The sequence below is a fragment of the Pygoscelis adeliae genome, unplaced genomic scaffold (genome assembly GCF_000699105.1).
Source record: "Pygoscelis adeliae isolate BGI_AS28 unplaced genomic scaffold, ASM69910v1 Scaffold106, whole genome shotgun sequence".
In the NCBI taxonomy this organism is placed as follows: domain Eukaryota; kingdom Metazoa; phylum Chordata; class Aves; order Sphenisciformes; family Spheniscidae; genus Pygoscelis; species Pygoscelis adeliae.
In genome coordinates this window covers 2,298,669-2,322,134 of record NW_008824939.1, presented here as the reverse complement: position 1 = coordinate 2,322,134, position 23,466 = coordinate 2,298,669, and the positions used below count along the sequence as shown (strand labels likewise).

The 23,466-nt window shown below is 35.6% G+C and overlaps 1 protein-coding gene across 1 annotated transcript in view; it reads left to right on the top strand.

Moving 5' to 3' along the window:
* The window catches only part of SLC38A11 (solute carrier family 38, member 11), a 24,099-nt gene extending 2,162 nt beyond the window's left edge, over positions 1-21,937 (top strand). The window contains exons 3-11 of the mRNA XM_009325393.1: positions 2,247-2,381; positions 4,072-4,137; positions 5,857-5,963; positions 6,507-6,586; positions 14,687-14,757; positions 15,729-15,890; positions 17,620-17,732; positions 18,397-18,528; positions 21,692-21,937. Of these exons, the coding sequence (XP_009323668.1) occupies positions 2,247-2,381; positions 4,072-4,137; positions 5,857-5,963; positions 6,507-6,586; positions 14,687-14,757; positions 15,729-15,890; positions 17,620-17,732; positions 18,397-18,528; positions 21,692-21,937 (1,112 nt within the window). The remainder of the gene's footprint in view (positions 1-2,246; positions 2,382-4,071; positions 4,138-5,856; positions 5,964-6,506; positions 6,587-14,686; positions 14,758-15,728; positions 15,891-17,619; positions 17,733-18,396; positions 18,529-21,691) is intronic.
* Positions 21,938-23,466: the final 1,529 nt, after the last annotated feature.

Genomic DNA, 23,466 nt, shown 5'->3' with positions numbered 1-23,466 from the left:
TCTCCCCAAAGCCTTCTCTTCTCCAGGCTGAACAACCCCAACTCTCTCAGCCTTTCTTCAGAGGAGAGGTGTTCCACCCCCCTGATCATTTTTGGGTCCCTCCTCTGGACCCGCTCCAACAGGTCCGTGCCTTTCTTATGCTGAGGGCTCCAGAGCTGGATGCAGTACTCCAGGTGGGGTCTCACCAGAGCAGAGTAGAGGGGCAGAATCCCCTCCCTCCACCTGCTGGCCATGAGAAGGAGGGACAGAGAGTGGTCCCCCCTTCTCCAGTACAAAGCATTCATAATTATTGTTTTATTTTTATTACAGCTGAAAATACCATAGTTAAGTATCCTGCATGGGGTAGGAGGTGCTCACACTGCATAGGTCATGTATATTATGGTGTTAGACAGTATTTTACAAAATATAGTTCATGGGATGCCACAATTACAAAAAGTGCTTTTAAAAAAAGCATATACATATATCCCTGCTTCCAAGCAAGGACTAAACACCCAGAACAAAGTAACAGCAGTAAGCAGACTGTCTGAAGATGGTTTATTTTCCATTTACCACCAGTTAAAATACAAGGCAACCCTTGGATTCTCTATTTCTCCAGATAAGTTTGTTCATCCTATAGTCACTGCAGACTGAACGACTCTCTACACCCTACAGAACACCATGGCATGGGATGTAATAGCAGGACACAGAAACTGTCTTTGTTCCCAGCACTGTTGCTGTGGCACTCCAGCAGACCATTTCTTTATCTACCAGACAGTCCACCCACCAAATCCATACCTCTCCAGTTTAGGGAGAAGGATGTTGTCGGGGACCATGTCAAAGGCCTTACAGAGGTCCAGATAGATGACATCTGTAGCCCTTCTCATGTCCACTGATGTAGTCACTCCATCATAGAAGGCCACTAGGTTAGTCAGGGAGGACTTGCCCTTGGTGAAGCCATGTTGGCTGTCTCGAATCCCCTCCCTGTCCTCCATGTGCCTTAGCATAGCTTCCAGGAGGATCTCTTCCCTGATCTTCCCAGGCACAGAGGTGAGACTGACTGGCCTGTAGTTCCCTGGGTCTTCCTTTTTTCCCTTTTTAAAATGGGGGTTATGTTTCCCCTTTTCCAGTCAGTGGGAACTTCACCAGACTGCCATGACTTCTCAAATATGACGGATAGTGGCTTAGCAACTTCATCCGCCAGTTCCTTCAAGACCTGCGGATAATAATAGATAACGAACACTTCTGTATCTCTGCTTTTGTCTTCTCCCAATTATAGTGTAAGTATATATTGTGTAAGAATTGCATAAGCTACTGGGAATCTCTGGATTGGCTTTCACATTAACAAATGCTAGAAATTTCCTTTGTAAAGACTGAAAATTTCATAGTTTTAGTCATTCCCAGAAGATAATAAACACCAATACTGTTCACAGAAAGGAACTTTTCCTATTGCAGCATAGATTACAAGGTAAGTGAAAGCCACATGAGGAAGAGATGAGGTCTAGCTACTATCTGTCAAGACATCTTCACTAAGGTAATAAATTCTGTGGTGTAACTAATCTGGACTGGAAAAATCCCATGGTGCTCAAATGAATACTAAAGCATAGCTTGACATAACAGCAGTATTTCAAACTGTTCTTCATAAAAAGTTGAGGTTCAGTCTGGGAGTTATTCCACCCGTGACATCAGCTCTGTCTCAAGGCTGATCATTACTTCATGGTTTTCCAGATAAATCACTTTGCATGTGTTTTATTTTAAAAGTTTCCAATAAAAATGTTTATAATATTTTTATTGTAAACAATGGAGAAGACAGAAAATACTAACCAGGCTTTATCTTTCACAAACTTGGATAAATAGCTGAGTAAAGTGATTGAGAGTTCCATGAGACAGGCAGTCCTTGTGTTTTACCCCCCTTTCAGGATATAACCAAATGCTCCATCCATTCGGGAACCCTCTGCATTATTAATTAAATTTTCCTTTTTTGGTGCTCGTGACAGTTCTCGTTCCCTTTGACCATACTGGAAACCAATGAAAATGAGTCTGTTTCTGCCGTCCGTAATCGGGAAAGCTGGAATTTCCTTCCAGTATGAGCCTATAACTCCTGGTTTTGGTGGATTGAGATCCTTTGTGAGTTTTCTCATCCCTGCTCTTCCCAGTGCCACTGTTTTCCTTTTTACAGACTTTTTTTTTTTAAGCAGTGAAAAAGATGAGCAGTAAGCAACTACAAGTTGGTTCATACTGTCTTTAACAGTAATTTTATATTTTAACAGATTATTCCATTATATTACTGATCAAAGGAGGAAACCTCTCCGGTACCAACACCTATCAAGAGCTGGTCAGAAAAACGTATGGTCTTGTAGGTTATCTAATTCTTTCGACTCTTCAATTTTTATATCCATTTATTGGTAAGATCACATAAAATGTAAACGTTTAAGTTTTATAAATAACAAGCTTTTTCACGTTACCTCATTCTTTCACTGGTTAAATATTAAGAACTCTGTAAAGAATATACTGCATATGCCTCTTTCCTTTAAAAAAAAAAAAAATTTAAAAATTACTTGGTGTGTTCTGAAGAATGACTGAGGAAGAATTCAATGAATTGTAGGACCAGAATAATAAAATGCACTGAAATGTAATAGAGAAATTCATGATCACACACTTAAAAATTAATGACAAAAGTAGCTATGAGAAATAGCAAAGCAGAGATTCTGTTCTAGAATGAGTAACAGAGCACAGATTTGATGTGCCCGAAAAAAAAGGAAAGTATGACTTTAGGAGTATATTGAATTAATATTTTTTCCAAAGATTATGTATTACTGTCATTGGAGAAGCTACTGATCAGATCTTGCTTGAATATCATGTGCTGTCATTGCTCTTCAAAAGCATCAATTCATCCTCATACCCAATGAGCTACTAGGAAATTGGGCAGTCAAGACCCCTTTGAAGAAGAAATAGTAAAAGGTATAATCTGGGCAGGAATTAATTAGACCTGAAGTTTAAAATAAAGTGATATTCTGAATCTGTCCCCTACAGTAATAACGTAATTAAATCTTAAATAAGCTTGATATTTTCACACGTGGGGCTGCAAGAGGTGGTAATTTGAGATACCAAGAGTCTAGACTCGGTGACCACAGAGTCCCAGATCAAAATTCCTACTTTGGGAATAATGAGTCTGAATTTATTACAGGTAGCTGAGATTTTTAAGGGAGCAAGTTACTGTTACTGCAGGCAACAACGTTACACATGTTGACTTAAAAAAGAGTATAATTACTGCTTCCTAGAGAATATGGAAAAGAATTGTAAAGATCTCAGTCCTTACCATGGAACTAGTTATGCATATGTATGTGCTTGAATTTATTTCTATAAGTAGTGTTAATGACTTACAATTTCACAACAGTGAATATTTATACATTAGTTAAGGTCAATACCTATATGTATGCTGTCTAAATGGTGAAGATCACATAAGTATATAAATATATTTTGTGTGTATGTATACACACACATATACACACTTCTAGTGTAGAATAAGATAAGAATGAAATATTAATGTTAAGGCCACAGTTCTTATTAATGAGAGGAAGGAATGGAAGTCCATATCTGATATCTTAATCTATTTTCATCTACTTTCTTCTGGTTTAAAGATTTTGCGAACTTTTTACATGAGCTAGGAAGTCCTGTGCATTTGATTGCAGGACTGGTTGTTACATTAATACAGGAACTTTACTAAATAGAAATAAGAATTTGAAAATAAACTGACAAAGGATTGCTGTTGGAAACAATTTTAAAAAGCCTTTTTTTCCTCTTCTGAAGTAAGTTTATACGGCAAGTCAGCACAACGGCCTTGCTTATCAGACTGGATTCTTGCTTAGGTTGTACGTATTTAAAAAAAAAAAAAGGGGGGGGACGACACAGCATTAAAGAACTTTTTTTAAATTTTGTTTTAAACCTGAAACTTAGAAGTTGTTGGTGCTAGCCCAAATTCATACAAAAGGGACAGTGGCATATAATCCTGAAGTCTACAAAATATATGTATTAAATATTTGTCAAATATTTCATATTTGACTTGTACTAACAAAAAATTTTATTTTCTTTAAGCTATGATCAGTTACAACATAATAACAGGAGACACTTTAACTAAAGTTTTTCAGAGAATTCCTGGAGGTAAGATGCATTTAAAAAATTCAGAATGGGGAAAATGTATTGGATGGGAATATAGGATAAGTATTCAAGGATTACCATCTTGTGTCAGTCTGAAGTCTTACCTGTTACTTTTCTTCTAAATTACTCTTAAATATAGTTCAAGTTAAGAACTTGAAGCATATTTGTGTGAGTGGATTTTTTTGTGTTGTTTTTTTTTTAATAAGTCTTTCTCAAATAAAAACTATGAATCCTAGTCCTCGGTTATCATTGGACTCAGTGTTAGTGAAGAGACCACATGTTTCAGTGAAGTATTAAGCAAATAGAAGGAGTCTTCCACAGTGGTATATTTACAAAGTCATCACATTTTGTCATCTTTTTTAGATATTTCCTATAATAATCATTTGAATACTGAAACTGCACTTTATCTAGTGAATAATTCTGGATGACTTGCAAATAATATAATGGATTTAATGCTTACTTAAGCATATCTGTAATAGTTGGTCATGAACTGCATATGTAACTTTCACTTCTCTTAGATATTCACTGCGAAACCTGATGTGGCATTTTGAGCTTTTTAACTCATGCACTTGTTACCCTTCCTCTGCTCTAAGTTTTCACAGCAGAATCAGTGGAGCAATTTGTCATCTACTTTAGCACAAAGCCAGCTAAATTAAAACATTCTTCACTGGTAAATTAAACTAAAAAGAACATGTCTGCAATGAAGTGGAAATTACTGTTTGTATGAACTGTTTGATTTCCACAGGAGGACTGTAATTTTCAGCAGGTGAAGCCTGCAAGGTGTGGATGCAGTTTTAACTGTCACACTCTGTTGTTCTGTGAATACCTGTTCAGATTGATAGTGACAGTGAATATCTAATAATTTATATACAATATGAATTCTGTAATAGGAGAAACCCCCAGCATGGCACATCTTTTCACCTGGCTGGTAGAATGCCTGCCTGGAAATAGATGGGAAAGCATTATAATCTCCCAAAGAGTAGAGGTAACTGAACACAGACTTTTTGTGTCAATTGCCAGTCACTTTCCAGCCGTAATTATTCAGCAAGCTTTCATTCAAGCCCATGATTCATGGTAATCTGACTGAAACTGAGATATGTTTTATTTTAAGTTGTCATTGGCTTGAAAAAAGCACCAGTTGTACAAATAAATCCCACTGATTGCAGGGAATATTATAACATTATTGTTGCCTTCACATGGTAATCTGTATTTTGCAAGTGGAAGCCAGCTGACAGCAAGAAAGGAGGTGCTCAAAAGAAACCTCAAAGTTAGTTTATTTTAGGATCATTCTTTAAGAATTTGCTTATCTTCAACAGCACAGAAACTGATTTCAACACACGGTGTCAAAAAATCCTGAAGAGTAAATGGCAGAAAGAAGTAGTAGAATGTTTTACTTGCAGTCTGCCAACATTGACCATTGGCATGATGAAAGAAATTAATCTATATGTAGAAATGCCAGACTTCCAAGTTTTGGTATAATATATCCCATATGTTATGCATTTGGTTTGAATTTGCAGAATTCTTGTGATTATGCACATGCTGTGTATGGCTTCCTCAAGGTTAGTTAATGCCTAGTCTTTATTTCAGCGTTACTTAGCTTGAATAAAGGGGATAAAAGCCTGGTCAACATCAGAGTTTGTTGCTTCTAGCCTTTCAAATGTAACTAAGCTGTTCCTCATGTTAGTCTCTTAGAGAAATAAATTATTTTCTTTTTTGCTTTAGTTGGACCAGGTAACGTACTTACTGACCGTCACTTCATAATTCTTCTTACCACCATCATCTTTACCTTGCCTATATCTTTATATCGAGACATAGCAAAACTGGGAAAGGTAAATCATAATAGCAGTTGATTTTTGGTTTACTTTTCTATATGCCATTAGAAAATAAGTGCCAGTCATAACTTAATGTATTTGAACTGTATTACATCTGGCTAGAGCATGTTAAATATTTTAGAAGTTCAGACTGTCTTCTGTCCCAAGAAATATCGGAAAACTTGGAATAGTTTAAGCAAAACTTTGGTCTCCATATGAATCACTGGAATTTTTCCATCTACTGCTAGTAGAACTCAAATCTTGTAAAGCACTGGGTGATATAGGCCTGATCTTGAAATGCTGAGCACCGTTGATTAGAGATGTTTAAATGGGAATAGCACTTAAAATTAGACAAGTAGTTGCAATTGGCTAGTTACTCAAAAAGAATAACAAATTAAAAGATGATGATATAGGACAAGCTTTCTAATTATAAATATTTGACATGTGATACTTAGAACTTTACTTGCTTGTTAATTAATCTTTAAAAAAAAATACATTATGCTGCTAAGAGGACAACCTTTCAGCAGCTTACTGATTGAATTTGTGTTTATGCCTTTACAGGTATCTCTTATTTCTCTGATTTTAACCATTGTCATCCTGATTATTGTGATGGTGAGAACAGTAACATTCAGTCCACAAGTGTGAGTATTCTTACACTTGCCACAAAGTTAATTTTTGATCATATGTAATCTGTTATTTCACTATTACATATATTTGCATAGTTTTGGAACATGGCTGTTTTGGGAGAGACAGATAATTGAAAAAATAGATCTGTATTAACAGTAATACAAAATGAACTGCTAAAACATACTTTATCCTTTTTTTTCCCTTCTATTGCACATAAGCAAATTTAGAACAAGTCTCAAAAACCCTACAGATTAATTGGAAATTGCGGGTGATATGGCTAATAGCAGGTGGCTCCTGAATGGGCATGTGAGGTTGTTTGTCATTTGAGAAATCTTTAATTTTTTCCATTATTGTCAGATGGCCTATATTTACAATGTTAAAATAGATAGTATCTTAGGAATATTTCTTCTTCTGTTAATATAATGATTTCATAATAAAAACTGAATACAAATAATGAGAAGAAAAAAGAGAACACAATTATAAAAACTTTATCATTTGAGAAAACAAAAATATAAGCATGCAAAACTGGTTTCCAGAAGTGGAAGTACCACTCATACTCTGGAAGTGGTACTTAACATTGGACATTGGAGTGTTCTAGACAACTTAGTACGCATGAATGTGTGTTGTGGCAATATTTTTATAATTATATTGCAAGAAAGTGTTATGAATCTATTATCTTTCCTTTATGGCCTAGAATGTCTGCCTTTTTCCTTATCCTTTAAATGTGAAGATATATTAATAAAGACAACGAACTTTTTTTCTGAATGTGCTTTTTTATTTATTGGAATAGTTTTGTATACTATTTCTAATGTTTCTGTAAGAAGTGGATTCTTCCTCCATGATTGTTTCAGCAGTGTTATGCATAATTGTTCATTTGTGTTACTGCTGTGATACGTGGGTTAATTGCAGGGCATTCACATTTAATGCTAGGAAGATGGCTAGAATAGCAGTTTCTAAAGTTATACCAGATGATGTTGTCTATCATCCATAAAACAATGCACTCAGAACAGTGTGGCACTTCCCCCCCATCATCTTTCTGAAGCAGCATGTTTTTCACACTGTGTGTTAAAGGGGTATTTGAAAGGGTAATCTCAAAATCCCCTGTCAAAAAAGGAAGAAGCTATATAAAATGGTTACTGATGACCTTGTTACTATGGTAACATTTCTTCTCAACAGTTGTGATGCACTGAGAATTATGGAATGCGTGGCTTTATTTTTTCTTACAATAAGTAATGTTGGGTTTTGAGTGATTCTTGAAGTTTTACTTTTTAATTCTTTAGAGACTTCCATTTTTGCCTTTACACTTCTTGTTTTCAAAAATGCATCTAGCAAGTTGATAAACTGTTAATCAGAATTTTTTGCCTCACAAACATTCTATCGATGTCTATTTTTACTATTTGTGTTTTACAGTTAGAAATAGACATATACTTTAATTATTAAAACCCTCTCCTAATATTTTGTTAATGGTATAATGATATGCCATCTCTTTTTCTGCAATGAGAATGAAGAACACTAATAAATTTTAATATGGGTCCCATCATAGTATTATGACAAGTGAAACAAGTAAGTAACACATTTACTGTGAATCCTTATTAAAATAAAATAGAAGTTGAAGTTTTCGGAGATTTAAAAAAAATCACGATTATGAAACAATCCTCAGATCTGTCATATAGGAAAAGAATTTGTACAATCCTAGATGAAGGCTTGATGGGGTCAAGAGAGAATATTTAATCCCTTACCATTGTTACACTGCAGAACTGATTGTATGCTTGTCACTGATGACAGGTGATTGTCTAGTTTGTTCTTGGCAATTCCATGATTTCCCATTCCAGTTCTCAACTAGCCTTTTCTTGTGAATTCTTCCTAAATGTGTATCTATCGTACGTCTCTTTTACTGCATTTCATGTCGATTGCTTCTTGATTGCTTCTTGGCCTAACCACGTGGATATGGACAGCAAACTGTTCATTCTTTTTCAAATGCTTGAAAAACACCTGTAAAGAGCTGTAACTTGCCCCCCTTTGGTGATCCTTTCTATAGACTAAACAAACTCTTCTTGTCATTTCCTGGGCTACTGATCATTCTCAATGACTGCCTTAAGTTCTCTGTAAATTAAAGTGATATCGTGGTGCCCCAAATGCCTGTGGTATTCCTATTGAGAAGCAGAGAAGAAAGATTGAGGTATTTTACATTCGAAATGTCTTGAGGTCCCTTTCAAGTATGTCTTTTGGGGATTGCCAGTTTATGTAACCTAGTTTGATGTTTGCCTCTTTGGAAAATAGCATGACATTGTGGACATGCCTTGAGTTTGCAGTCTAACAGAAGTGCCAAGCCCTTCTCTGCAGAACTGTGAGCTGGCAATTTTTCATTTCTTTTACTCTGTTCTTGTGAAGTTTGGGTTTTTTTTTGCTTGTTCCCCCCTGCCCTGTTCTCGTGAAGCCTTTTTTTCCCCCTGCATAACTGTAGAATTTGTCATTACAGGATTGAATACTGCTTTATCAGGCGATTTCTCCATTTGTCAACATATTTATGATTTTTCACCCTGTTCTCTAGGGTGCTTGTGTTAACACATGCTTGTGTAACTGCACATTGCAAGCTTTCTGTTAAGGATGCTTCTTACTTTTTGTTCTATCATTCAAGTTACTGCTGAATACATTCAAAAGTGCTGGACTCAGGTCATGTTCCACTGGAATCCCATTCAGATATCTTCCCACTTCAATAATTACTCTCTGAGTAGTAATCAGTTTTCACTTACCTTTAGATTTTTCAAAGTGAAGATTGCTTCCCTTTGAGAGGTACAAGAAGATTATGTGGGAATGATAAAACTCTTTTTGCTTACATGCAATTCATGTTCTAGTTGAAAATTTTATCTATTATTTGGACAACAGAGAATATTATCTTTCCTAGGAACTTTCTGCAATGTGTTAGGCCATCAGCAAAACAACAACTTTATTACTATTTTAATGATTTGATGTGCTTGAAATTATAGGCTGAAAAACAGCAATTATAAGTCTTTGGAGTATTGCATTTTTATTTTATTTGTTTAGTTGCTTTGGGAGTGGAGCGTGTTGTCCAGGGACATTATAGGAATGTTATTTTCTTGTTAGTTCTCAAGAAAAAAAAAAAGTATGATGAGGGATTATTTGGTTTAATTTATTTCCTCTTATGAAAAATAGGAAACCGAGGTACTTTTTTTTTTTTATTTCCGCCTGCTCATAGCTGAGTATTTTTCTACTGTGGTCAAAAACAATTGGTTAGAAGTATCTCAAACTGTAAATGTACAGTATGTTAATACTGTATAAAATAACTTCATGCTTCAAAGCCAAAACTAACATTCATTGCTGTAAAAAGCAGTATTTTATGTAGTGTATAAAGATGGATCATTTCAGTTTGGTGTTCTTTTGGAAAGAATGTCATGATGTCAGTGTCTGCATAATACATGAATCTCTAGGAAAAACTTCAAGAGCATCTGCTACACATAAATAGGATGTGAGAATTACTCAACTGGCAGCTGATCACAGGGATGAAACACCAAGTGTTCAGGAAAATAACTTGAAAGTAGAAAGCTGATTCTTTCCTTCATATAAATAATCCAATAGTAACCAAAGATGAACTTTAATGTGTGATGAAATTAAAAAATAAAACCTAAGCTACCATATATTTACAGAACTGCTAAGTAGATCATTAAGGAAGAAAGAGGAGTTAAAGCAGCTGTAACTAAGTGGGGATGACATGCAGCTTTGCCTCGTCTGTGTTCTTTAACAACCAAAATGACTTTGATTAATATAAAATTCAAGGCTGATGTGAGCATTACTCATTTTCTTTCCATTATATTGATTGAAGTTATATTCAGGATTTATAAACTTTTTCAGTATCTTTAAACTTTTGAAGTTTAAACAAAAACTAAAAAGGTATTTTTACCTTAGAATGTAATTGAATTGAAATTTTACAGTTAGTTTCCTAAATGTCTAAATGATCGAATTAAACCTGAATTAATCTGCCATGTGTTCCTGGATTATTTTGATAACTATCGGTTTGCACCTAAACTTGGTGTTTGTAACTGATCTTCAATCCAAAACAGTGGACGTCTTTTGCTCATTCCAACATGTAGCTCCCCTGTCAAACATATGACTTTGCTTCCCTCTAAAAATTAACTTTTTTTTTTTTCCAGTCAGTGTTTCATACCTGCAAGCTGGGTTGAGATCAGGGATGTATGTTTCTCTTGCCCTCCTTCAAGGTAGTTTGCTTCTGATGCACTCTGCTGCTGTATTATATTTGGCAGCATTTCTACATAAATGACAGAAAAGATTTTTGCATAGCATGGATCTTAAGATGGGGAATATTATACTGTAAATGTTTTAAAAGAAGTAGAAGATACGCTGTTTTAGACTGCCAAACAAATTTCTCCAACTCATACTCGTGATGGGGATGTGAAATGCCTTTTACTCTGTTAGGAGGTCTTAAACTTTGCCTGGTTCATTTGTTCTTTTCATTTTTCCCTGTTCTTATGTAGATAAACATGAATATTTTCAAAACCTTTTTGAACTCACTAGCATGTTTATTATGCTATACTTTCCCTTAAGTATACTGAAGACTGAGTAGAGCCTTATTTTCTTAACCTCTAGGCTTTCTTCATTGCTAGGTTTCACTACCTTCCTATGGACAGTTCTAATTGTCAGTCTGTCTTGCTGTTGTCTTACTTTCAGCTGAGACTTCTTCCTGTCTGGGATCTCCCTTGGAATGTATTTTCATTTGATCTTTTATTATTTTCGTTCCAAAAATCACAGTTATACTACCTCTTAGCTTTTACTTTGTGTTACAACTTCTACTATATATGATAGACAGTACCGCTCTCAACAAATGCATTTAGTATCACAAATGTATTTATTCTGTTAACTTTCATTGTGTTTCATCTAACTACTTCTCCAGCATGAAAAAAATTTTGTGTTCATGCAGGCATAGCCTGTGCTTTTATACAGTGAGGGAGGAGCAGTAAGCTAGCTGGTTTTGTCATTCATGGATATTTGCAGCTACTGCTATTCTTGTATGAGCAGAAGTTAAAATCTTCCCCTAACAATTCCTAACAAGAATGTAGGTCAAACTGGTCAGAACAAAGGTCCTTCTCAAGGGAAAAAAAAAAAAAAATCCATCTTGAACAGTAGCAGCAGGATTGAAAAAGCAAAATAGGTATAGTGTTACCTGCTATTCTTGTGATACTCTTTCAGCCTATGTATGCATCTGCCTACACAGATGCAAGTATTTATATGAATGTATGTATGTTTACCTTGACACTTGATATTTCCATTAGATGCCCTTTGTCTTGTGAGTCATTTTAAGTGATTATTCACTGTATAGTTCTTCCATAACTAACAGCTACTGTTTCCTGACACAATTTTATCTTTCCCAGTCTGAAGTCTTATTTTATAGAGACACTTTCGTGTCACCCGCACCCTTTTCCAGGAGCTTTGCATAAGTCTGTATGTCCTGCAGACTGGACTTGGGGGTGATTTGTTGTTGACATGGTCAGAACTCTAGAGCTGTTGCCTCTTAGTTCTAAATGCTCAGAAGTGAAATTTCTTACTGTGTTGCTTTCACTTCCTAGTTTACATATCACATCTGTGCGAGATCCTTCTAGTCCCAAGGTATGAAAATGTTTTTCAAAACACATGCAGCTGTATATGGCTTACTGTAAGAAATAGTCATTTATTGTTGCATATGTCATCTATACCAACATGCATTGTAGGACATTGCAGTCTGCTGGTAGTGTTCAAATCATGGATCTGAAATTCTTCCTCCATTCCACAACTAGCATGGAAGGACGTTATCTTCTTATGCTGCTAAATAAGCAGGATTTTTTTCTTTTGGATTTTTTTCCCCACAGAGAATACTCCTAATCTGATTTGTCATTCATCCATAAAGCAAAGCTGTATTTTGGTCTGTTGCATATTGCTAGTGCATAAGCTAACACTGTGCAGGAGGAAAACTAGCTCCTGTGATTTTTTTTTTTTTTTTTTCCAGTTGATTATTTGGCCACTTTATTCAAAATGTTTCAACTGAAATTCGCATGCTTTTGACATTCCATTTTTTTTAAAACCCTATTTATAGGAGCTTATAATATAGTTGTACTGTTGCACAGGATGTACCATTTTCACAGAAATTAAATGTGTTTCAGCCAAAAGCATTCTTTATTTCTGTGCATTTTAAAAATATTTTGGTTTATAGGGTATTAGGTAATCTACGTGTTAATTATTAATAGGGAAGGGGGTAAGGAGACTTTCACAAATTCTGTTGTCAAAAGATAATAAAACAAATTTTCATTCTGTATGTTTGATATCAAAGCTGACCTCTAGTGGTTATAGAATGGTTGTAATGTGAGCTTTCTGTATTCTATTTTTATTTTGGAATATTACTGATTTTTTTTTTCCAATCAGATGTGAATGTTTTCCTGAAAACAAATACATTCAAAATTATGAATATGAATCGTCCACAGACATTTCTAGTGATTTGAAATGAGTGGCATCAAGTTAGAGAAGGCTATTCTATGTAAGGAACTACAGCAGCTATAGCGGGTCGGAACTCCTATTTCACAAGACAAATACCAGATATCTCTATTTCATCCATAGTATTTATTACATCTACATGCTGAGGCTAAGAATGTTTTAGGAGGGCTATATGCAGCTGCTTAAGACTAGAAGCAGTATGTTACAGTAGTCAAGACAACATACTGCAACTAAGGACAAAAAACTGAACTTGATTTTTGATGCTCAGGTTCTGTTCACTTCAAAGTTAAGCTTAGCAACCACGGCTTAAGAGCCGAAAAGGTGCTCTAAGTCTGAACTGGATGTGCATTAGATGCTACATCTGCTTTTTTAATATAGAAAAGGAAGGACTGACTATTTGAGCTCTCAAGAAATAGTAAGCTATTATAGTAAGATGAGAGTTCTGAAAGGGGAAACACCAACATCTGTTTTGGTTCGTTCTTTTTTTTCTTTTTAGAGGGTGGGGGTGGAGTTTAAACATTTGAAAGCAATGAAACCTAGCATAGCATATGCCACTACGGCTGTCAAAACAAGCTAGTTATCACCAGATAGAGGGAGAGACAAAGCTGCCATTGTTACCTTCACAGAGCTGGCATGAGTGCCATACTGCTTTCCTGGGCAGTAGGAAAATAGCAGCTAAGGCCTCAGGTGGCAGCAGCTTTCCCTCTAAATAAAAACAGAGCAATCAAAGGCAGCAGCAGCCAACTTTTTATGAGAAAGCCTCTCTGTACTGTTCCTTTGTCTGTGCTTTAATATTACAAACATAACGTTCAACTGGCTTGTGAATTTCATTTGGTATTTTTAGCAAATTGTAGTTCTGGAAAAGGATGTTTCGTGTCCCCAATTTCCTTCTTTTTGGCTCTTTATTCAGAGAGGAAGTTCATGCATCAAATGGATTTTAACAAAGTTTGCTGATGGTTTTCTGTGGTCCTCCTGTAAGAATTACAATTACCACAGGTCCAAAATTGTGGGTTTATCTTAGAGGAGCAAATGTGGGGGATACTGCATTCTTGCCTGATTATAAAAGTCACCATATACTCTCTTATACTTTATTTTATCACTTCTTTGGGAACTAGCAGAATCCCTTTACTATGAGGAGTAGTTGGAACAGATGTAAAGAAAGGCAAACTGCCTCACTTGATTTGTAGTCTAGGAAAAAAGTATCTCTAGATTGCATAGATTACATCTGCGAGTTCAAAGGAAGAAATTGCCTCTAAATAGTCAGAAGAGATTTGGGGTTGAGATAACCTTAGCCAGAATCAGTTACAGCTTTTACCTTCCTTGTTGCTGTTTCTTGGTATATGATGACTTGAAGAGTTTATTTATAAAACTGGTCACTGAAACAGGCTGATATTTTTGGCTGTAAAAACTGATTACAGAAATACTTTAATCAAAACAAGGGAGGTGAGAAGGGTATCTCCCTAGTTTCAACTTATTCTTGATGAACACTGTGGCCTACTTCAGAGAGTTCTGGAGATCTGACTAGCAATTCTGTGTTACAGCATAGTATTTTAAATTATTTTTAATAACTGATAGTTAGAAAGAGGATAATCTATTAAAATAAATGTCTGTTTTAGACCCAAATCAGAAAATGCATGGATATTTGCAAAATCAAATGCCATACAAGCCGTTGGGGTGATGTCATTTGGTAAGTAATTTTTTTTTTGTATTTTCAATATTCAGATCAACTGTAAGAAATTATTTAATATTTTGGACCTAGAAATTGCATTTTTTTAATTGTAATTTTTTTTTACATTCATGTGAAGTTTGTTTAGAAAAAAATGAAGTTGACTTTGAGTCATCCATAGGTGAATTTAATTGTTATGGTTTAAGACATTATCCCCATCCATTGCCCATCTGGCCCTATAGAGGCTATTGCTACTGTAGAAGAGAGAGTGGTGTGGCACGTGAATCCAGCTCAACTGTCCAGATCATCTTAAAACACCTGCATCAATAGGATTAGTCTAATTGATAAAGTGAGGCGGCTGTTATCGTTCTGCATTCTCTTGGATAACCTCTAACAGAAAAATCTTAGACTGCAATGCATACGTTTGCTAGAGAGTGTCTCTTGCTTCCCATTTCTCACAATGAACCATTCAGGTGAGTCTAAACTCACCTCCATTATCCTCATTCTAAAATCCGTTCCTGGCTGGAGGGTCTGGTATATTACTTCTTGTTAACGCTGTGATAATCTGAGGCCTCCCAATGCTTGCTGCTGCCTAAAATGGATGCCCTATGAAGTCTGAAAGCGGCAAATGGCTCTGTGGATTTAAAAAAAAAAAAATCTCAAAACTGCTGTTGGGTTCTTAAGCAAAAGAAGAGCAGGAAGAGGAAATAGAGGTGGAATGGAGGTGGGCAGGGTGCGAAATGGTGTGGCATTTCAGAGTAATGTAATCAGAATCATCTCAGGGATGAATGTAAACCTTCATCAAATCAAATAAGTAAAAATTCAAGCCACTTGTCTTTGCCACTTGTTGCAGGATTAGTGTTTGTATTTAATAATGAGTGGATTCAAACTGTGCTGTGTCTCCTACCTTGGAATATACACTCCGTAAATTTATTTTATATGCATATATGCATGAATTCATACATTTGCTTTAACTGTTTTGTGTGTTTCAGCATTCATCTGCAACCATAACAGCTTTTTAATATATGGGTCTCTGGAAGAACCCACATTAAAGAACTGGTCTCGAGTCACACATGTGTCTGTCTCACTCGCTGTTGTTATCAGTGTAGTGTTTGCTGCATGTGGATATATGACTTTTACAGGATACGCAGAAGGTAAACTGCTTATCCTTCAATTTTGATGCTTGCTCTAATCCTTACATTTCTGCCTTTCTGTCTGACTTTTGCTGTTTGATTGTAAAAATGCCAAAAAATGGTACTATGTTTGGACAGAAATAGTTAGGACATTCCTTGTAGTTACCCAACAACCAAAACAGGATACAAAGATGGCAGCTATATGCTAATAGGTGTCAGATCCCCAAGTGTAAGCCTCACCGGTGAAAGTTCCCTTTGAATACTTCCATAATCAAAATAATTCTGAGTTCTAAACATCTATAATTTAGCCACATGGTCCACTACCAGAGAGCAGTAAGAACAAAAATTGCCTTGATTTTTCTACAGGGTGCCTGGCATATATTTCTGTACATTCTCCTGTATCTTTTCCCATCTGTGCTAATATAGCATCCTAGCTCTGACTTAGAGATATTGCCTGTCTTTACAACAGCTGTTCTGCTATGACTAATGCTACTGTCACCTCTGTGTATATGAATATACATATATGTATAAATACATATAATCAGTGTCACATCATACTGTTTAACATCATTTTGTTGAAGTGGAAAAGGTGCTTTCAGAAGAACAAGGCATAAGTTTGTTCAGTGTATTAGCTTCTTCAGGAGAAATACACATTTCATGAGCAAGCAGATTTTCTGTTATTTAATAGTGCTGTTCTAAACTGTAGAATGCGGCTTCTAAGCTTTTTCCTTTCTTGATGAGCAGCAGCATGTAGTTGAGAACAGAGGAATTCTAGGATGTGGGTTATTGATTGGTCTGTCCTCCTTTTTTCCTGCCTCCAGTGCTGTTTATGCAGAATAATTAACTGATGCAACTGTAGATAGGTTAAGTGCAAACTGGCAGACATATTTCAAGTATAGAAAGGTCTGACTGCAGCTATCCCTCAGCATATGACTCTACTGTAAGCAGGTTCCAGCCTACCTTCTGCCTCCCCTGTCAAAATCTTTTGGCTGTTTTCAAAAGTACGCCTTACTGCTTCTTCAGTGCCATTGTGATCCTAAAACTAGTAAATCCTAAGACAGTATAGTAGTCGGGTAGGAAAGACCTGGTAGATCATCTGATCACTGTCTTGCAGTATCTCTTGCGCCTCAGAGATCATTATTCCAGATTCTTTGTGGTAAACACTAAGCAAGATGATGATTTGAATTCTCTAGCAGTGCTTTTGTTGTTAGGTGTAAGAAGATTTGCTAGGTAATAATCCATATGTTTATAATGGGCTTTCAGGGTCAGAATATTTGAAATTCTTCACTGCAGCTTACCAGCTATGATTAGACACTATCAGGGAAATGCAGTTCTCCAGAGGGAACTCCCTGGTCTTCCTTGTGTAATTGCTGTTAGAGGAATTGCATTTTTAAAGGAAATGTATCTTTTATATACAAGCTTTCTTTCTGAATCTGTCACATATTTATTTAAACAAACACCACCATCTCATACAAAATCTGTGCTAAGGGGAAGATAACAGATGACAAACTCTAATGTGTATATGTTAAAATATTTTTGAAAGATAAATGCTACTTGAAATAAAAACACTGCTACTAGCAGGATAGGGTGAGAGTTCCTCTTGGATGTAATTTGTGACTGTAACTAGTTTCTTGATACGTGTCAAGAGAGGGGATCAGAAAGTCTCAGTTACTCCAGTAACTTACACTTCAGTTTGCAAATAGGCAAATGACATGAAGTTCAAACTAATTGATGTTTTGCTATGCCTCAGGAGATATATTTGAAAACTACTGTAGAGATGACAACCTTGCTACATTTGGAAGGTTTTGTTATGGAGTTACTGTAATTCTGACCTTCCCCCTCGAATGTTTTGTGACCAGAGAGGTAAGAATTTGTTCCATTCTCCCTTTAACAATGTTGATATATATTAATATTCTCACATTATTAATACATATTGTAGCTGAAGTCAGTAGTTGATCTGTAATAAATATCCGCATATCCTGTCTGCTGCTGTATGAGGTACTAGTTGTACTGTTTAGATTCTGGCAATATAATGTTGTATTACATTTATTATAATATTATCCAATATTAGATTAATAATTACTTAATAATACCAGGACTGCTTAAAATTCCAAGTTTGGCATAAATGTCACTGTTGTTGTTATGTTGAGAATAGCCAAAAATAGCATATTTATCATGCTTACTAGTTTTGCTTTGTGCAAGTATCTCCATCTAGGAAATCCATCTGTTCAATAAATAATTGTAAGTGGTTTTTATTCTATAATGGGCAAATGAGAAGAAAGTAAGTGTACCCTATATCCTGCAGGTATAACTGAGTCAGTCTTGCAAGTGTTCTGCAATTTTCATAATGCTTGTTACGAGTTATTTCTGGAAGCGGATTAAGATGTTTTCTTGAAGCAAGATACGTGAAGTTCAGTCAGTGTATTCTCACCTATTCTTTTAGTTTCCTAAGGTTAGAAGATTTGGAATAAGCTGTTTGTTAACATAAAGAGCAAAATCAAGGTTTAAAATTGTGGTTCTGTTTCAGGTGATCGCCAATGTGGTTTTCCATGGGAACCTCTCAACAGTTTTCCATATTGTTGTGACAATAGTTATCATTGCTGTGGCAACTGGTGTATCATTAGTGTATGATTGCCTTGGAATAGTTTTAGAACTGAATGTAAGTGAACCTGTATACTCTTTTATTTAATAAATCACTTTTTTGTAACACAGAACTCTGAAAAATCCACAGCTCTACTGAAAAGCTTATGTAATTCAACATAGTAATCAGTAGAAATGTTAGTAGGAAAAAAGGGAATTATTCACTGCTTCAAAATTGGGTAATTAAAGGAGAAAGGAAGTTCAGGAAGTAAAGTTCATATGGTTGGGGAGGGCTTTTAGAACAGTTCTGGAGAGATGGCAAGTGACTGTGACTTAACCAAATGTATTTAAACTGCAGTGGAAATCACTAAAATACTCATCCTAACTGTATTGCAGGATTGAATCTAGCATTTCTTTCTCTAATCCCTGCTTCTGATGAAGTTGGCAAATTACTAAACACTGGGGTAGATCCTAATGACTGCCTTGTGCCAAAGGGGCAAAAAACAAAGGGGGGGTAGGGTGGGGTGGAAAGAAAGAACGAACGAACCAGAAGTAGTGAGACCACAGAGATAGTAACTGGAATTTTTCCCTGCTTTGGGCTTAACAGGGAGAAAAACTGAGTAATTTCATAACCTAAGTGTATGATTTTTAGGAGAAAACTGCTTTGTTTGCCAGTAAACATTCTTGTGTCTGGTATTGCGTCATAGCAGAGATGGAGCTTACCAGGCAGGCCACGCAAGGCACTTATTGATTTGAACCAGTTTTAACACATTTATGTAACTTTTTTGATTGGCCGGAACTGCCATGTAGTCTACTGGAGTCCTAGACTACTAGTTAGCAAAGTAGACTTACCAGATGAAGTCAGTCTGTTTTGGTACAGAATGTACATTTAATCAAAGGAAATGTTAAAAAAAAAAATCCAATCTACATTTATGATAAACATTGTTTATCTTAACAGTTTACCTTCAATTTCAGGTCAGCTATTTTTAATAAATAAATCAGATGTGGAAATAACCATACTCCAGGATATAAAAGTTAGAAGGTGGAGAAAGCTTTTTAAGGGCAGCCTTTGCTTCTTTATAGAAATATTTTAGAATTGCCTCCTTACGTCATTGTCCATGCATTCGTTAACAATTTCAAGCCATATACTGCATGCTTACCTAAAACTGATGAAAAAACCGGAGGGAGTTGTTCTTTATACTACATGATACATGTATTTGTATGTACATTATGGTACATGTACATTGTTCTGATCCACAGTGCCATTTATCTGCTAACCAAGCAGTAATGAGCGATTTTGTAGCAGTGATTTAGCAGGTCATGCTTGCACTAATATTATAGAACAGGTCTGAATATTCAGATAAGCTATCCAATTACCCTCTATTTAAAATAATTACCTACATAGTTTCTTCTCAGTTAAACCTTTCCAAATTATAACTATCTCAAAATAGACAATATTCCTATTGGTTTGGTGAGGATGTATGTTTCCATTAAAATTTCTCATTCATGGCATCTGTTGGTAACTTCTTTTCTATCTTTTTTCCCCTCTGTTTTTACATTACAAGTGCAGAAAATTCACCTGTGTGTGTATATACACACCAGTGAAAGTATTTAAATGTGTGCATGCATACACACATGCCTATTCTGGCCAAATATCCAAATACGGGTATAATGAACCTGATTAGCTATGTGTGCCCATATATGTCTGTATATGTCTTTTACATTTATTATATGGTATAATATGTTAAGAATAAATTTACACCAGAGAACTGCCAGTGAGTCTTTCTAGCATGAATAAATACATGGGATTCCTATTTGGAATTAAATTATTTTAAAATAATCACTCAAAAGCAAACATTCCATCAATGCAATATCTTTACCCAGCGAGGCCTAAGCAATTACTCAATAGTCAAGCTGATAGCTTGATTCAGTTAGAAATAGAAGTTGATAGCCAGGCATTTGAGTGGGTAGCTTATATCTTGTGGGTTGGGTTTTTTTTTCCTCTTTAAGAGAGAATTTGACAGTACAGCTGTATGTATTTATCAGATGTAATCATTACGCTTAGAAAGATAGTTCAGTCTTGATATCCACCAGTAGAGAAAAATGAATAGGCAGAGTCTTTACACATGAAAGAAAGATGATCTGTCTTCTCAACAGGTGTTCTGTCCAGCAGAAGAGCTGTCGTTTGGCTCTTCACCACAGATGGCATTTGCTGCTGTTTCTCTGACTCTGCTTGCTTTTTCCTTGCTTTCTGGTTTTAAAACAAAACACAAGCCATTGCGTTTGCCCTATGGTAATTCCCCAGGGAAACCGTTCAGTCGTACAGGAGTCAAGGGTCTGAGTCTCAGTTTTTATGAAGATGATACTTCGTGCATGTACCTATTTTTGATGCTGTTAGTACAGTACACACTGTTAACAGATTCTACCATAAAAATATACAAAAGTTCATAAAAATAATGATGCAAAGATATTCAGTAGGCTGTATTACTACCTCACCATGATTAAGTTGAAACATAACATTTGTTAAGTACGTGACAAAGTAAATGTTCAAAATTTCTGCATAAAAATGCTCTCTTTTGGCATGTAACTCATGTTAATCTGCAGTGGCTTTACTATAAAAAGCATTTAAGCAGGTGCTTTTTATCTATCCCTATCTAGGAGGGCATTTACAGAGGAGGTAAATTTTTAAGGGGGGGAGAAAAAGAAGGGGGGGGGGGGCGTGTCTACTCTCTCAAAGGGAACTTTGCTTTCATAGGGAAGTCAACCTAAATCATAAATGTAGAAATTGATCAGAATTCTTTGAACTGCTACATAATGTTTCCACTTTTTTTTTCTTTAAGGCAGTATTATATCTAGACTCGTACATGGAACGATCTTAAATATTTTAAGTCAGTTACAGTATTGCAGAACTATTATGTTTGGGCCTTTACTGTACTTCTGAAGCTGAGAAACTTCTGGTAATCAGACAATAGTACTTGCAACATGAAATATTATTCTGAATCAGCAAAGCAAAAGTATTTAAATAAATCTGAATTATTTCAAATAGTTTTACAGATATTTTTGCAAGTTATTTGTGACTTTGAAAAAGTTTTCCATGTAGCCACACTGGAAAAGGCCTCTATTCTCTGGCCTTACTGTTGCATCAATCTAACCACAACCATTTAAAAATTTAGGTTTTTGTTCTTCACATCTAAATATACATGCTTATGAGGGTTTTTTCTGTTGTTGTTTCCCACACACAGGGAGTTCTGAGTGCTACCCCACTTGTTTTTATCATCCCAACAGCGTGTTATCTAAGGCTGTCCAAAGAGCGATGGAACCATTCAGATAACCTCATATCCTGCCTGATTCTTGCTGTCGGTGTGCTAGTGATGACAGTTGGGTTTGTTTTGACTGTCTTGCATCCCCAGGAATGTAGCCATGGAAAAGAAATGTTCTACTGCTTCCCTAGTAATGCTTCTTTTCATAACAGTACACTTCCACCATAGGTAGCACGCCAATCTCCAGACTAGATCAGGTGGATCTCACAGCAAGCCATCCATGCCAGTTTAAAGGAGAGTGGAACAAAGAGCTTTTATGTTTTGGTATGCACTAAGAATTTTAAACTACAACTGTATTTACATTCTTGGTTTTATGCTGCCATTCTTTTCCAGATAAGACTTCAGTTTTAGCTGTTGAAACAGAAATTCTCAGAGGTGCCTTTCAGTAGACATTATTTGAATAACTTGCAAACCTATCAAAAAAGGCTGCATTTTTTTTAACTTAGTCTGCAATGCTGCTTAAAAGCTATAAATGAAATGTTTAGGAATGTAAACATCTCCCATGTTTCATTGCTGTCATTTAGTTTTTATTAACTTTATAATCTTTTAATGTATATTTATTAGCACACTATAGTCAGGGGTGGGTTTTTTTTTTTTAAGTCCTGAAAAAGAAGTATGTCTGGGTCTCTCTGTGTATATTAAACTTCTGCTGTTAAATTGAAAGACCCCTATTAATTCTGTCTGTGATTTTGCAATAACTGTCGTTTGGTGCTGAAAGCATCCCTTGTACTGGCTCTTGAGTCAAGGGCAATTTTTTATTCTGACTGAACTGTAACTGTTACAATTTGTGGTCTTCTAATTAAAAGACTTTACATGAATAAATCCGCACAGGGGAATTTAAAAAGATTCAAGTAAACGGTCTTTGTAAAAATTTCAAGATTGACAGAGAAGAAAATGATGTGCGTAACAAACACTTCTTACATTTAGAACCCTATTTATTATTTCTGAAACTGGATTTAAACATTGCTATATGCCAGGCATGTGCAGCTTGAGCAAATTCTTCAAGAAAACATTCTAAACTTGATTATCACTCTAGTCCTCTGATTCTTTTCAATATATGGCTATTGATTTCATCATGGTTTGTTAGATTTTGGTGACTTGGTATGTTCTCCAAAATTCATTTAACATTAAGGATTCATATATATACACACACACACGTGTATGTATGTATATGCGCATATACATACGTATATATGTATGTGTACATATATACGTATGTATATATAAAAATTCACACATGCCTATAGAATATGAGTAATTTGAAGTTGAATAATATGAGTATCTTCTATATCAGTGCTGGAATTTTGAAAATGTTTTGTTATCAAACTGTGTGCTTTGAGTTAGTTTTTGCATTATTGTGATCATTGTGGTTCCTTTTGCAAACCATTCCTTGACAACAAGATGTATAATGCTACTCTTATTTTTATGCTGCTAAATGAGGTGGTGATGGTGTTTGTCTTCAGTTCATCCTGCATGACAAAGCTATTTCATTCAAGACTTCCAGCTAAACAGTTCTTTAAGCAAGGGTCACTGGATGATGATAATACTCATAAGAATAACACTTTTAAAAAGCAGTGCTTTCATAATAAATGTTTTAAGTATTGTTGGGTTTTTCGGGGGTGGTGGGAGCTTTTTGTTTGTTTGTTTCTTTTTAAGTTGTAAAGCTGTTAGAGATAACTGGGAGTGTTACTCTGCTT